The sequence below is a fragment of the Danio rerio genome, chromosome 1, assembly GCF_049306965.1.
Source record: "Danio rerio strain Tuebingen ecotype United States chromosome 1, GRCz12tu, whole genome shotgun sequence".
Lineage (NCBI taxonomy): Eukaryota > Metazoa > Chordata > Actinopteri > Cypriniformes > Danionidae > Danio > Danio rerio.
This window is the reverse complement of record NC_133176.1, coordinates 56,913,078-56,929,129: the sequence shown is the minus strand read 5'-3', so window position 1 is coordinate 56,929,129 and position 16,052 is coordinate 56,913,078. Positions and strand designations below refer to the sequence as shown.

General features: G+C 35.1%; 1 protein-coding gene across 4 annotated transcripts; it reads left to right on the top strand.

Moving 5' to 3' along the window:
• Positions 1 to 4,688: 4,688 nt before the first annotated feature.
• On the top strand, positions 4,689 to 15,256 carry b3gnt2a (UDP-GlcNAc:betaGal beta-1,3-N-acetylglucosaminyltransferase 2a). Of its 4 annotated transcripts, none has more exons than XM_005160145.6 (3): positions 4,689 to 5,379; positions 11,006 to 11,114; positions 13,830 to 15,167. In XM_005160145.6, exons 2-3 carry the CDS (start codon positions 11,075 to 11,077, stop codon positions 15,086 to 15,088), a joined length of 1,299 nt encoding a protein of 432 aa, XP_005160202.1. In that variant the 5' UTR covers positions 4,689 to 5,379; positions 11,006 to 11,074; the 3' UTR covers positions 15,089 to 15,167.
• Positions 15,257 to 16,052: the final 796 nt, after the last annotated feature.

Here is a 16,052-nt window from a genome sequence, read left to right as displayed (position 1 = left end):
GTCAACTGTCTCTTTAATTTGAGTTAATGATTATCATCTCCACCGACTGATTTAGTGTTCAAGGAAGTGCAGAGATCCACTATAATATCTTAATCTGTCTTATCAGCGCTGTTGCTTTTGAGCAAAGGTCATCGCTCTGAAAGTCAAGTCAAAGATACATTAGATAAGACTGTTCCTGTATGCTACAAGCTATAAATGGTAATTATAACGCAGACATCATCTTGAGTCATTTATTATTAAGCAACGTGAAAAGTTTGTGTTTTTAGTGTTTATGTATTTAGTCGCGGCGTCACGGTGGCTCAGTGGTTAGCATGGTTGCCTCACAGCAAGAAGGTCAAGAGTCCCGGCTGGGTCAGTTGGCATTTCTGTGTGGAGTTTGCATGTTCTCCCCGTGTTGGCGTGGGTTTCCACCGGGTGCTCCGGTTTCCCCCACAAGTCCAAACTAATGCGCTATAAGGCAATTGAATAAACTAAATTGGCCATAGTGTGTGTGTGTGTGTGTGTGTGTGTGTGTGTGTGTAAATAAGTTTGTATGGGTGTTTTCCAGTATTGGGTTGCAGCTGGATGGCCATCCATTGTGTAAAGCATATGCTGGTTAAGTTAGCGGTTCAATCTGCTGTGGAAACCTCTGATGAATTAAGGGACTAAGCTGAAGGAAAGGCTTGAATTACATTCACTGACTTCTCAACCACTGTAATACTATTGTCAGTTTTATTAGTTTTTCCTTTTATTTTATTGGTCATTTTGTCGTGTTTTTGTCATTTTTTTTCGTTTTTATTGTTTTTTTGTAGAAGTGAGTCATTGTTCGAGTTATGTTTGTACACACAAGTGAAACTGCATTGAAATGAGAACTATAATCTGGAAATATCTGAAATAAAATAACTATTTATTATATTATTATATATTATATAATGTCTATAATGTTCTGTAAATATAAAAAAAATGTAAATAAAAATAATAATAATAAATTATATCTGCCAAAAATATTTTGCAAACAATTTTAAGTACAGTTTTCTTTATATAATTGTATTTAAATTACTTTAGCACATAAAGTTAAACACTTAAAAAAACTTTCTTTTTTCAAGAAACAATAGTTTTATTTTTTTTAATGTGTACAATTTTTTTTATTTTAAGTCATGTGTGTGTAAGTACAGTATTAATTGTGTATATATCGGTGCATGAATTGAAATGCATATACCAATGCAGAAGTGGAAGAAATATGCTCTGTGAACGTCAAAAAACAAAATGACTATTGTTTTATATGTATGTATATTTTTTCATTCTTTAATTTTCCTTCGGCTTAGTCCCTTTATTTATCAGGAGGCACCACAGTGGAATGAACCACCAACTTATCCAGCATATGTTTTGCACTGCGGATGCCCTTCCACTGCAACCCAATAATGGAAAACACCCATACTCACTCATTCATAAACTACAGAAAATTTAGTTTATTCAGTGCACATATAGCGCATGTGTTTGGACTGTGGGTGAAACCGGAGCACCCGGAGTAAACTCGGGGAGAAACTCATCAACATAAGGAAAACATGCAAACTCGACACAGAAAAGCCAACTGACCCAGCCGGGACTCGAATCAGCGACCTTCTTGCTCTGAGCTGACTGTGCTAACCACTGAGCTACCGTGCTACATTTTTTTTATTATTAGCTGGGTAATTTTATTTCAAGAAACAATACTTATAAGTATAGTTTTTATAAATATATTATAACTGTAGTATAAAGTTAAACCATATAAAAGCATGCCCTTACATTTAGTTTTTTGACTAGTTTTTTGAAAGTAATTTTATTAGTTGTTAGTTATTTTATTTAGTATGTCAAGTTTTATATGAGAAATTGTATTCATCAGTGCGAGAAACATACTGTATGTAATGCATAAACAAACGCTGATAAATACATGATGTGTCTTTTAATGAGGTTTATATTCATTTAATTTTATTTTTTAGGTTTTGCTTCTTTTACTTCAATTAACTAAATGACCAAAACAAAATTAGTTTTCTGGTTTTAGTGCAACTCTAATGACCATGGTAGCCCTTTTTCTTTAATTTTACTTGTGTCCATCGTCTGTGTTTGGAGACGCAGTATTTACTAAGGGATCATGATGTCACCCATCCTGTGTAAATTAATAATTCAGATGAGGAGACAATGAGAGTAACTGCAGCCTTTAGAAAGCAGAATATGAGGTTATCATAGAAGAACAGGCTGCATACAGAAACGCTGAGGCAAAAGCTGACTAATGCTGCTAGATGGTGATCACATTCACATAATGACACGCTTGTTCTCTTTACACCCTGATACTGACAGAGCTACACTGTTAATGCTAAATACAATACAATAGAATGGAAAAAGTGCAATGGAATAGAGTTCGAATGCAATTGAATAGATTCAAATGGGATAGGTTAGAATTAAACTCATCTTTATTTCTATTTTACAATGTAATAACAAACATTACCAATGATAAAAGTGAAGGGGAAAAAACCCGGAGACAAAACAGGCTCTGTTTGGCACAACCATTTCTCCTCTGGCCAAACTTCTTGTGCAGAGCTGCAGTGTAGGTGCTGTAGGCTGGAGAACACTGGACGTCCATCGTAGAGAAGCTGCATGTGAGTAGGTCACTGGCTGGTGTACAGACTGGCCCACAGGATCAATGCAGAGACTCGTCTGTCACTGGGGTCTTTCAGGAATCAGTCTCATGCTCTTCCTTCCTCCATGTCCACAACAGCATCTGCTTAGGATACGGCCTGGTCCAGGATTATGGAGACCTCAGAATAAGGGAAATACAGAAAGATGCGCAGATGCCATTTAAATAATAGCACCTTTTGGGAAGTGTTCCTGGCTCCTTAATTAAGGCAGACTAGCAATCCTTTAGAGGATTTGGATTTCTAAAGCATGTGTGTTTTATGTGTATGCTAGTGCAAAGTGATGTGTCTTAAATCTAGTTTTAAAGATATGAGAAAGATCTACCACCTACAGTTGATTTTGATATTCTGGGAATAATTAATTGTCCAGAATTATTTAAGCATAATATATGAGAGGGGCTATAATACACCAGGAGATCCCTCAAATACTGGCGAGCTAAGCAGTTCAGGGCTTTGTAGGTAGACAATAAAATGCTCGAATTTATACGATATTTAATGAAATGTAATGGAATTGAATAGATTTGAATGTAATAGAATGTTTTAGACTGGAATGAAATATATTGCAATGGAATATATTTGAATGGATTAGAATAGATTAGAAAGGAAATGAATGGGAGGTGAGAATTGAATAAAATGGAATGGAATGTTTTTTTTATGGAATAGAGTGTTTTTTTAGAATGGAATGAAATTAAAATACAATGTAATTGAATAGATTCGAATAGACTTAAAATGGAATATAATGTTTTTTTTACAATGAAAAAGAATGCAATGCATTTGAATGGAATTAGAATGGAATGGAATAGATTAGAATTGTATAAAACAGAATGGAATTAAATAAAATGGAACAATGTTTTTTACAATGGAAAAGAATGCAATGCATTTGAATGGAATGGGAAAGAATGGAATAGATTAGAATTGTATAAAACAGAATGGAATTAAATTTTTCGATTCACTTCATCTTTATTTCTTCAGCACTTTTACAATGCAGATTATGTCAAAACAGCTTCTCATAGAAGATTATTGTAAATTGAAACAGTGTCATTTTAATTTTCAGAGTTTAATTTCTGTTCAGTTTAGGTTAGTTCACTCCAAACACTGAAGAGCAAATCCATAGATGCGCAGGTCTACAAGTCCTGAACTATGCAAGCCAGTGGCGACAGCAGCACAATCGAAGGAAATGGAATTAGAATGGAATGTAAAAGAATTGAATAGACTTGATTAGAATAGAATAAAATGAAATGGAATAGATTTTTTTAGAAAGGAATGGAATATAATTGAATGAAATTAGACTGGAATTTGATAGGTTCAAATGGAAATAGAATAGAATAGAATAGAATAGAATAGAGGTTGTGATAGGGGAGTAATGAGAATATGAGTAGTAATTTCTGACAGATTGCATATGAAAATGAAAAAAGGATCTAAGAAAATGAGGAAATGATAGTGTCAAAATATATGTGGTGAAATTAAATGCCAGTGCTGTCAAAATACTAATGTTAATTAAAAACAGGATGTGTGTGTGTGTTTTATGTGTTGTGTGTTTTAATAAACACATATAGGCCTATGGAATATAAACAAACTAACAGATAAATAAAAACATGATAACTACTTTAATAATATTCTTTATTTGGCTGCATACATTTTCTACAGCTTTGAGGTAACATCCATATTTGAGTTCCAAGGTTATTCCCTCTAGATGATTACATATTACAAAGCATATTTTAATAGATGAAAATCAATATAAAAAGCTTTTCAGTCTGCAGCCTTCCTACAGCAAATGGTCGTCTAGGGCCTTATACTGTGAGTAGCCAAGATATTGCATCGTCGTTCTTTCCCTCTTTGACCATTTCTGTCTTTATAAATGCATCATTTGCTTGCAGGCTGTGGAAATGGGCTCGTTTCCCAAGTCAGTTAAATGCAGAGGATAATCGGGGCATTTCACACACGTTTTGGTGACACCAAAATAAATGATAAGGAGGAGATGATAATTACTGAAGCCCAACCCTCACCACACTGCTAAAGCAGATGACTGCTGTAAATAGACAACACCCGGTTTCTGCGCATGGCAGATGAAGAGCAATCATCACCCCGTGTTTTTTTTTTACTGTGTTAGTGAGGAAAAAACTCAACATCAGTCATCAAATGCTTCACTTAATTGTAGATCCACGTGCCCGAGCGCGCGTCCGTTGTCAGGGAGGAGCGTCTTAAACATCATCGTGTTTTTCATGTTTGTTTCGATTTTGATTTAGTTTTAGCATTGAACGTCATTGTGTTACAGATGGGACTGTGTATGCATTGTAAACAAAATGTATACTTATTATTAATACGATTAGGATGAATCTATTTTTTAAACATTAATGCATTAGGAAATTACCGTGGGAACTTTAATGTAATACAGTTTGGTTTATTTTAATTCAGTCCATCACTCTCAATTAAGTTTATTTTTTAACCCTTTATAGGAAAAAGTTTGGGCATCCCTGCGCGAGCTTCCGTTGTTAGGGAGGCGCGCTCTCTCTGTCGTGTGCGCGCTCGCTCGGCGAGGAGACTCTGGACCAGACTCCTCTACACGCGGGACCGCAACGAGTATGGAAAACTGACTTTAAACGGGAATTTACCGATTTACCAAAGAAACAAACAACTACTACAGTCCTGATCGGTGGACTATGAGTGAAAGATAGAGGAAAATGTTCAGTTTGTGAGGAAACAACAGTTGTGGACCGCTGTTATAAAGGTGAGGACTGTCGCACACCTGCACCAACAGGTACAGATTGTAGGATTTATTGAATATCAAAACAAAATCTGTCGAAATTGTTGAATATTAGTATAACATTATCACAAATATCTTAGTAAACTACATGACTTTAATGTTATCATTGTTGGGTGTCCTTGTTATTCGCTTGTAAAACGTTAAGTTATTGTTGTGTTATATTGCTATTTCAATAATGACTTTCCGTATGCAGTAGGCTACCCCCACACTCCGAAATAATTAATTAGTTTTAATTTTATAAATCTTTAATTTTACATAATCATCATACATTTCTTGAATTATAACAAAAAGAAAAACGCTGAATTAAAAACAATTTACACGTATATTTTCCATAACTGCAGTGACCACTGGATGTCAGTCTCCAAAAAGGCAGAAATATCGAATACACACACACACACACACACACACACACACACACACACACACACACACACACACACACACACACCATATTGTGCATTCATATAACAGCTGTATGAGATAAACAGAAACAACTTTAGAATGACAATTTAAACACTTGCTCAGAATAAAGTTATTACATAAATATTGTGAAAAAATATCTGTTTAAATATCAGAAAAATGTCATTACAGCAAATTCTCTGCGTTAATTTAACTAATTACAGGGTTTCTGCAGGTTCTTTAAATGTCTTACATTTCAAAAACTAAACTATAGGCCTTAAAAAGTCTTAAATTCACAGAAATATTGTCTTGTAGGTCTTAATTCTTTTTATACAAGTCTTAATTTTCATCTGTCATTGTCCCCAATCACCAATAATCCATCTGAAAAACCTTCAACCAAACTATATACTAGTTTTTAAAATTTGTTTTTGAGAAAAGTTCTGTTTAAAATGTGCATTTACATTTTTAATGTACATTTTTCTGACACATGACTTTGTGAGACCTCCTGAATTAAAATAAGCATATTTCATCTTCTTTTTGTATCATACAGGTTGTTGTGAGTCAAATGTACTCTAATGTACGTTAGAGTTAATCAAACAGCTAATATACACTTAAATTTTAACGTGTTCCTCATAAATAAAATATTTAACGGTGTTAAAAATGTATATATATGATTTTAAATATGGACTATGTTCTAAAATAACATTTGTGTGTGTGTGTGCGCGTGTGTGTGAGTGTGTGTGTGCACTTGAAAAAAAGTGTCAGATATGGATTTACAATAACAATATGTGGGTGAGAATTTTGAGCAGATCTATTGCTTTAAGAATTACCATTTCGACAGTTAAAAGCTTAAGCAAATAACCCATTACATCCATGGAAAGTGTTCATAATGTAAGGAGTATCAACAGGTATGTTCAGATAAAAATGAATGCAAACAGAGCACTCACTCTGTTTGCTGTACAGTGTTTACAGAAGCAGTATGCCCACGGGATGTTGACTTCACCAATTCAATTCATAGTTTTAAAGCAAGAGTATTAAACATGGTGCAAATATACAGTTGAAGTCAGAATTATTCGTCCCCCCTTTAAATTCTTTTTAACATTTTTCCCGAATGATGTTTAACAGAGCAAGGAAATTTTCACAGTATTTCTGATAACACTTTTTCTTCTGGAAAAAGCCCTATTTGTTTTATTTCGGCTAGAATAAAAGCCTTTTTTATAACCATTTTAAGGACAAAATTATGAGCCCTTTTAAGCTATATATTTTTTCAATAGTTTACAGAACAAATAATCGTTTTACAATAATTTGACTAATTACCCTAACCTAATTGCCCTAGTTAAGCCTTTAAAAGTCACTTTAAGCTGTATAGAAGTCTCTTAAAATATCTAGTCAAATATTATTTACGGTCATCACCACAAAGATAAAATAAATCAGTTATTAGAGATGAGTTATTAAAACTAATATGTTTAGAAATGTGCTGGAAAAAAAATTCTTCTCTCCGTCAAACAGAAATTGGGATAAAAAATAAACAGGGGGGCTAATAATTCTGACTTCAACTGTACATTTATTTCTTTTGTTGCATTTCTGTGTTGACTATCAGTTTAGTAGTTTACTCAGTCATTAATGTCTTAGTCACTCTTAATGCTGAGCATGAGAAGCTGAATCAGCAGAGACAGGCTGTGCTGATGAGCAGTTGTACAATTATGAAAATGATTAAAGCTAGCTTTGCGTCATTTGCTCAAATGCAAAAGCAGTCAACAAACAACGCTAATACACTCGCTGTGTGCTGTAAAATTACCACGGAAACCTTCAGATCCAGAACAAAACCTCAGACAGAGATTAACAGTTAACATTTTAAGCATAGTAAAACTAGAGTGCTCATAACTGGCTGTTGCAGGAAAATCAGTTCAATACCTTATAGTTTAATGATGCATAACTTTAAATGTTCTCCTTTAGGGAGTGGCTGTAAGGTCATTCTGGGAAAAGATATAAATGGTAGTCATAAAGTCAACCTGTTGTTCAACAGTGCATCGCTTATTGCACGCAGAATATGGCAAGCTGGCATAAAATCTTTGCTCTGCAATTGTGATGTATAAAAATGACAGAAACCAGTCCATTGCTAAACCAAGAATTGTTAGCCCTCTTGTAAAGTAATTATTTTGCTTTGCTATTTAACAAAGAGAAGATTTGTTTCTAGCACATATTTGAACATAATAGTTTTTAAAAGTAATTTCTAATAAAAAATAACATTTCTAATTGAAAATAAAATTTTCTGTAATACCGTTTGGTATGTGCAATATTTTTTTATTTACATTTATTTTTTTTATTTATTTATTTTTAGTTTTTTAGGACAACTGTATTTCCAGCAGAAAAGATATCCAAAGATGCCGCTTAAATTGTCAAGAAATCTTTGTTTTTGGAACAAATGAAGACAGCAGAAGTCAAAGATTTATTTGAATTATTTAGCCTGGCATGTTTACTGCTCCAAAACATTTTAAATGTTTCTCAAAATAAAACATATATTGTGTTCAAAGGGGAAAAAAAGTTTTTTACCCAGACATTTAAAACATATTTTACAGTAGTATCACAATACTGAGGTACCGTGAAACCATGACATTTTTATACAAGGTTATCATACCGTTAGAATCTTTTACCGTCCCATGCCTAATGACAGTACATAATACAGCATTTTACTTATTTAGCAAGATACTAGTATTCAGCTTTAAGTGCACTTTAATGCTTAACAAGGTTAATTGTACACTGTAAAATATATTTAATGACAAAAAGTGAAGACAACAATATTTTTATGTTGCATTAACATATTTTAATAAGATAATCATGTTTTAACTAAATTGTTTGTTATACAAAGTTTAATTAATATTTTTAGTCAGTTTGATTGATGTAAGTTGATGACTAGAAAAGATAGTTTGATTCAACAACAAAAACATAAGGCAGCAATAATTTTTTTTCACTAGCCATGTTTTCATCCAAAGAGGGGAATTAAATTTCTGCGCAAAACTGGAATATTTAAAAAAAAATTTGTGAATAAAACAGCGTTTCCATCCAGCAAGTCTGAGAGAACAAAATCATCACCTCCTGATAAACTGGTGCCAAATATCAAAAGAAGAATGGAAGTTGTTGCATCAGGAGAAGGCCTTTTTCATATATAATAATCACTTGCATCTTAGAACACGTATATGAAACGCAATGTGCACAGTCAAGTCAATCCTCTTCTTGAAAGATTTGCGTGTTCCGCTGACGTTTTTCCATCACTCTTTTTCTCATAAATAACATTTAAAATCATCCACCCAAACATACCATATCACTTTTCACCATTTTTGACATCACATGATCTGTTAAAGCAAAATGACATTACTTTATGATGCACATGCTGAAATTTATTTGTTAAATGTGTTTTCATAGAAGTTTATGCACATTCTTTCTTATCGGATAAAATTTATCCTACTCATTTGTGCGCATAATATTTTAAAGTGCATTTTTAAAGTTTATGTGGATATTGGCGTTTCCATCCAGGGTTTTTTTTTACGTGATATTCCAAAATCTGCGTAAAAAAAGGTGGATGGAAACGCAGCTACTGTAGGTTAACTAGGCAAGTCATTGGACTATAGTGGTTTGTTCTGTAGCCAGTTGAAAAATAGAATTTTTAATGAGGCTATTACAGTTTTTCTCAGTCGCTTTGGTGCATTTCTCACAACATTATTTACATTTGCACAACAGTTAATGCATTTCTCAAAACAATTAGTCATTTGTGCACATCCTAGTAGCAGTTTCTCATTCCTTTCAACAAATTGCGAATGCTTTCGGACATGCATCAATTGCTTTCATTCAACTCTCTGCTATTTATAACATTATCTTTTACTTATGTCATGTCAGTCAAAATGAAGTAAACTTGTAAATGCTGAATAGTCAATCTATATAAAACTAACAGTCCTCATTTCATTACTTAAGTCATTACATACAAAAATGTTGAACTTGATGTCAAAATCGGTCAAGCAAACTTTATAAAAAAAAAAAATCTTTATTTTCCTGAAAATGTCCTTTAAAATTGAACAGTTTGATGAATGATTTACAGACCTGTGTAGGTTCAGGTCCAATATGTACTGCAAGAATGTTTACAGTTGTGCACAGTTTAACCCAAAGGGAGTTTATGTTTGTTGTAAATAAGCCTGTGTTTATTCTTTTGCACAATGCTGTGAATAAATTAGGATTGTAAAGAGCAAATTCAGAGTAAAAATGTAAAAACATACATATTCAGTGTCTTGTACTCAGATACCTCACTAAATTACAGTAAGTGATGTCTAACTTTACTGTAGTTTTCAAATGGCTGTGCAAATAGTATATGGTGATGTCTTGAGCATTTTCAGGAAGTGTCACCAAAATCAGACTTTTTTGCATTGAAAAAATGTCCAGAGTAAACTCATAATGAAAACATGACAAAGCCATCTGAATATCTTGTTCATAAACAATGGTGTCGGGACTTTTCATTTTGATGATACTGACACTTTGATTGACATCAATATTTGCTTTTGAGGAATGAACTATCCATTTTGAGCAAGTGACGTGCTTTTGCAGTTTAACAGCTAGGTTTTGCAGTTTATACTAATTGTTTTGAGAAATGCATTAACTGTTGTGCAGAAATGCACTGGTGCTGTGAGAAACGCACCAAAGCGACTGAGAAAAACTGTAATATTGATATTAGCTTTTTTTTACATAAAAAGTTGATTTATGTCAAACTAAAAGACATGAGGAGAGAACAATATAATAGGAAATACTATAAAAAACACATGTGGCTCTGTTAAACATCAGGTGGGAAACATTTGAAAAAGAACTTAAATTTGGCAGGATAGCTAATAATTTTGTCTTAAACTCTATATAAAAAGGCAGAAAACAGTCTTAACAAAGGCTAATCGATTTAAACAAAACAAACTGTGATTGGTTGACACTCATGTCAGTCAGAAGCAGTATATGGGTGGCTTCTGGTCAAACTAACCTGCATTGTAGCCAGTGGTGGAGTCTGACACTGCATATCTGTAATTGGTGTCATGAGGAGCACATGATCATGTGTGGGAATGAATGGTAAAGTGGGAAACTGAGCTAGAAAGGACACAGACAGGTTGAATAACTGGACGGTGTTCGGGTTGGGTATGAAACATTGGCTGACATGCAGCAGGTTCATCCTTTACTGTTCAGGTACAGCCACAGGAGGCCGAAACCTGGACGATTCACACCGGATTCAGTCATGGATCTTACGCTAGACATACCCTGCAGATGTCCTCGCTGTGAGTAAAGGAATGAGCATTATGCTAACCGCTTTACATTTTTAGCAGCACTTTCTTAAACGAGTGGTTCCGGCTTATATTTGGGTACTACAAATCTAGAAATGAAGTTCTGGATTTTTTGACTCACCCCCATGTCATGATCAAAGCTATGATCTAACCTTAAAAGACAAAGTATGGTGCACATTTTGGATAATGTACTGTATGTGTGGAAAAGCCATAAAATGGTTTTAACAATAAATAAATAAATAAATAAATAAATAAATAAATAAATGTTCTTGTGAAATGGCATGGGTGAGCAAATATTGACAGAAGTGTCATTTTTAGATGAATTATTCCTTTATGTTTTTACTTATCCATTCACTCTAACAGGTTTTCATTGCACCTTACTTTTGAGGGATTATTTATCTGTTTGTTTCTGGATTTGCATGAGCCGGCCTGTTTTTGGATGGGGTTTATTATTGTGTTACATTAGCATCTTAAGGATTTATTGCTCTGGTTTAAGTTTGATTTATTTTCTAGATTTTCATTTGTTTGTACAGTTGTTAACTAAGTCTTTTAAATGTGGCACATGTATATCAGTGGCCCACAAAATGATTGACTTCATTTTGTTTTTTTATTTAATAATATCTTTGATAATTAGACTAAGTGGGTTTAATTATCAAATAACTAAATTAAATAGTGCATAAATGAGAACAACAGCTACATTAAAACAGTTATTGCACTTTCAATCCTGATCTGGGCAACTTTCAACTATAATAATAACAATAATAATAGTAATAATAATAATAATAATAATAATAATAATAAATCATGTATCAGATCTCAACCACGTTCCTGGAGGAGCACCAGCTCTGCACATTTTCCATGTTTCCTTAAGCAAACACACCTTATTCAGATCATCAACTCATTAACAGAGACTGAGGCTGCGTCTGAAACCGCTTACTACTCTGTTGGTACTACATTTAAATTTAAATGTACTACTCAGCGGTTAGGAAAGTAAGTCCTGTACAGTATGAATGTGAGCAGTGTGATTAGAATTCGGTCATACTATATCTGCCATTTTGTCATGATCACGTGACTTATCATCGTGAGTTGCATCACTTCACTCCCATTTATGAATTATCTTGTGGGGCATCATGGGATATCACAGCATACATATGATGCGCACTTCAGAATCTCGCCAGAATTTGTAGGTCACTTGCATACTGATTTTCGAATTCTATGAATTCGGACATACTTATTGGCTTGCATACTGATTTTAGCATACTACATATTATAGAAATATGCAGTTTCGGACGCAGCCTAAAAGACCTGTGATGGGTGTGACAGACAAAGGAGACATCCAAAACATGCAGTGTTGGTGGTCCTCCAGGAATGTGTTCGAGGAACACTGTATTAAATAGAAACCTATTTGTTTTTTGTTTTTTTAAAATAAAATGGCAAAGCAATATCAAAAATGAATACAGGTTTTTTCAAAGGTGAATGTGGCCCAGATTATAATTTAAATGTAGGAGTTTTATATTTTCATGAACTAAACAGATCTGTGTTTTAATAATAATTCAGAGTTTTAAAAAAACAGCGATTTTAATGCATTCTGTTGATGTTGATGAATGAAACAATCCCAGGTTCATTGAAAATACATGGCTCAGGCTTCATTTTTGCGAGATCTGAAATTAGTTGCTCTGGGTACATTTTTTTGCAGGTTTTAAATTTCAAATCCACTAGAGGGCGCAGTGTTTTTTTTTTTTTTTTTTGCTAGCCTTGAATTTGTTACTTAGATTGTACATTTCTGACACATTTTCTTCTTGTAAACGTCCAGGAGATGGTGGAGGTTGTCGCACAGATCAGCTAGTGAACAGTTGTCCTAAAGCATAGGTCTCAAACTAAATTCCAAGAGGCCTGCAGCTCTGCACAGTTTTGCTCCAACCCTATCAAACACAACTCATCCAAATAATCGAGGTGCTTAAAAGGGACATTAACATCTTGATTATTTTGATCAGCTGTGTTTGATCAGGGTTGGAGCCCCTCTTGAAGTTGAATTTGAGACCTATGACTTAAACACTTCCTAAAACCCAACTAATAGTGTTTTCAAAAGGAAATGTAAGATTAAAGTCCACTGTGACCATGTTTTTTTTTTTCAAGTTTTACCATAATTTTATGTTACTTTTATCTCTTTACTTTTATCTCTTATCTCTGTAGCACAAGTACAACACCATACAATGTTGAAAAATTGACTATGTGGAGATAGATAGGTGAGGCAGATGTATTCCATTACAAATTATGGACGTCATTAAAGTGTTCATTTATTAGGTGTTGTGCTAAAACTGCATGAAAATAGTCCTATATTTGCTGATAATATGTACCCTTAAATATCAATACCGTGAAAAGGAACAAAAGTTGTTAGTGTCATGCTGCCCCCTAGTTTTCATTTTAACTAGCAATTGGAGTCAAACATAGTGTTTTTATGTGGTTTCACAAACATGTAGCCTGAGGCATGTATTTAAAATGAGCCTGTGTTATCTCAAACACTTACAGCTTTAAGGAATTTGTAACAAAATTCATACTAACTGCCTTTAACTAATGTAGTTTAACTAGCACAATCCACTACTTTCCAGGTCATTGAGGCTTGCCATTTCCAATTTCTCCACAATCTTTCCTCACCGCTGTTCCTAATCAGTAACCCACAAGGTAACAAATCTCCTTCTGTGTCTGTAGGTGGTAAGGGCTTCTTCAAGATGAGTAACAACTGGAACTCCACCAAGCTGCTTGGGGTGCTGATGTTAGCTAACTTCCTCATCTACATCGCGGTGGAAGTGTCCCGAAGCCACAACCATGACCGAAATGCCTTCAAGAAAAATAAAATGATACCTAAGGAGTTCTGGAAAAAAACGAAAGTCAGTACGGCATTCTGGAACCGAGAGCAGGAGCGTCTTGATGACATCTACTATCTCCCTCTTGTGAATGCCAGTGAGCTGCCTCCTCATTTTCGGGGAATCCCACGTTGGCTGAATCATTCATGCAAGCATGATGTTAATGTGACGGCACAGATTGAGGATTTCAATTCTCTTCCGCAGCGATTCCAAGACTTCCTGTTGTACATGGGATGTAGATCGTACCCCTTGATAACACGCGCACCAAAGGTGTGTTCTAAACCACCATACCTTTTGCTTGCGATAAAGTCCCTTGCGCCACATTTCGACCGCCGGCAAGCCATTCGGGAATCGTGGGGACGAGCTGGAATCCTCGATGGTCAGCGCATTGCTACAGTTTTCTTACTTGGTAACACGGCTTCGACAGATCACTTCCCAGACTTATCCAACATGGTCAAACATGAAGCGGAGTTATACGGCGACGTCCTGCAATGGGATTACCGCGACACGTTCTTCAACCTCACGTTAAAAGAAGTCCTATTTCTGGAGTGGTTTGGTTCACATTGTGCATCTGCGCAGTATGTCTTCAAAGGCGATGATGATGTTTTTGTCAACACACGCCATATGTTGGCTTACCTTGCCAACTTTTCGATATCCAGCACACAGGATCTATTTATCGGCGATGTGATTACTAATGCCGGACCTCACCGGTCCAGACAACTGAAGTATTACATCCCAGAGAGTGTGTTTACTGGAGGTTACCCTCCGTATGCGGGTGGCGGAGGATATTTGTATTCGGGTAGTGTTGGATTGAGACTGAGAAAGATCTCCCGTCTGGTCACATTGTACCCAATTGATGACGTGTACACGGGGATGTGTCTGCAGAGGTTGGGACTGGTTCCGGAGAAGCACTCTGGCTTTAAGACATTTGACATTGAGGAGAAGCACCGAGAAAATCCTTGTGCTTACAAAGGTTTGATTCTGGTCCATCCCAGGAGTCCACAGGACATGATAAAGATTTGGTCTTGGATAAATGACCCTAACGCAATCTGTCACATCACATCAACACCCAAGACTAAAAAAACAAAATACACCCCATTATAATGAGTGAAATTACTATGCTGGATGCGGCACTCCAAGACACCTGGTTCTTTCCAAGTCACATACTTATGCACTGTTCTACGTCAATTTGTAACGTAGTCCAAGTAGTGCATTCACACTCAGAAATCTCAAATAGAGTAAATGCACTTCAATTTGCTGGATGATGTGCATTACGATTTGATGTCCACAGTTTTATTATGGAGATGATTACGCTGCCCGATGAGGGTGAAAGTCAGGGGTGTCCAAACTACGGCCTGCGGGCCATCTGCAGCCCGCGATCAGTTTTGTGGCGGCCCGAGAGGCTTTTTATGAATATTAATAGAATCTGGCCCGCTATACAAAAATGAACGTAATTCAATAATTAACCACCGGGTGTCACTATTACATGCCTTCAATTAGGCAGCAGTTCCTGTTATGAAGTAAAACGAACTAAACAATCTGAAAGAAACATAATTCATAATCATGTTTTGGCAGGCCATGGCACAAGCAAGAGAAAGGAAAATCAACAGTGAGTGCTGGAAATTTCAGTCAGGAAGGGGCACAGAATATTTCTTCACAGAGGTCAGTGGAATATGTGTCTGTTTAATTTGCCAGGAATCAGTTGCAGTAATGAAGGAATATAATATTAAAAGACATTATAAAATAAAACATCAGGCCTTCAGCTCTTACACTGGTGCCGAACGAGATCAAAAAGTAAAACAAATAGCAGCTGCCCTATCAGCTCAACAACAGCAGTTTTTTTTTTCGTGCTAATAAAGTGCAAGAAAATTCTACACTGGCTAGTTATGATGTAGCCCAGCTAATCGCACAGCACAGGAAACCCTTTACTGAAGGAGAATTTATAAAGGATGAGTGTTGCAAGTGTAATTTGCCCAGAGAAGATTCAAGATTTTAAAAACGAAAGTCTTTCTAGAAACACAGTTGGACGATGAATTAAAATAACAAATTAAAATAATTCCATAACACA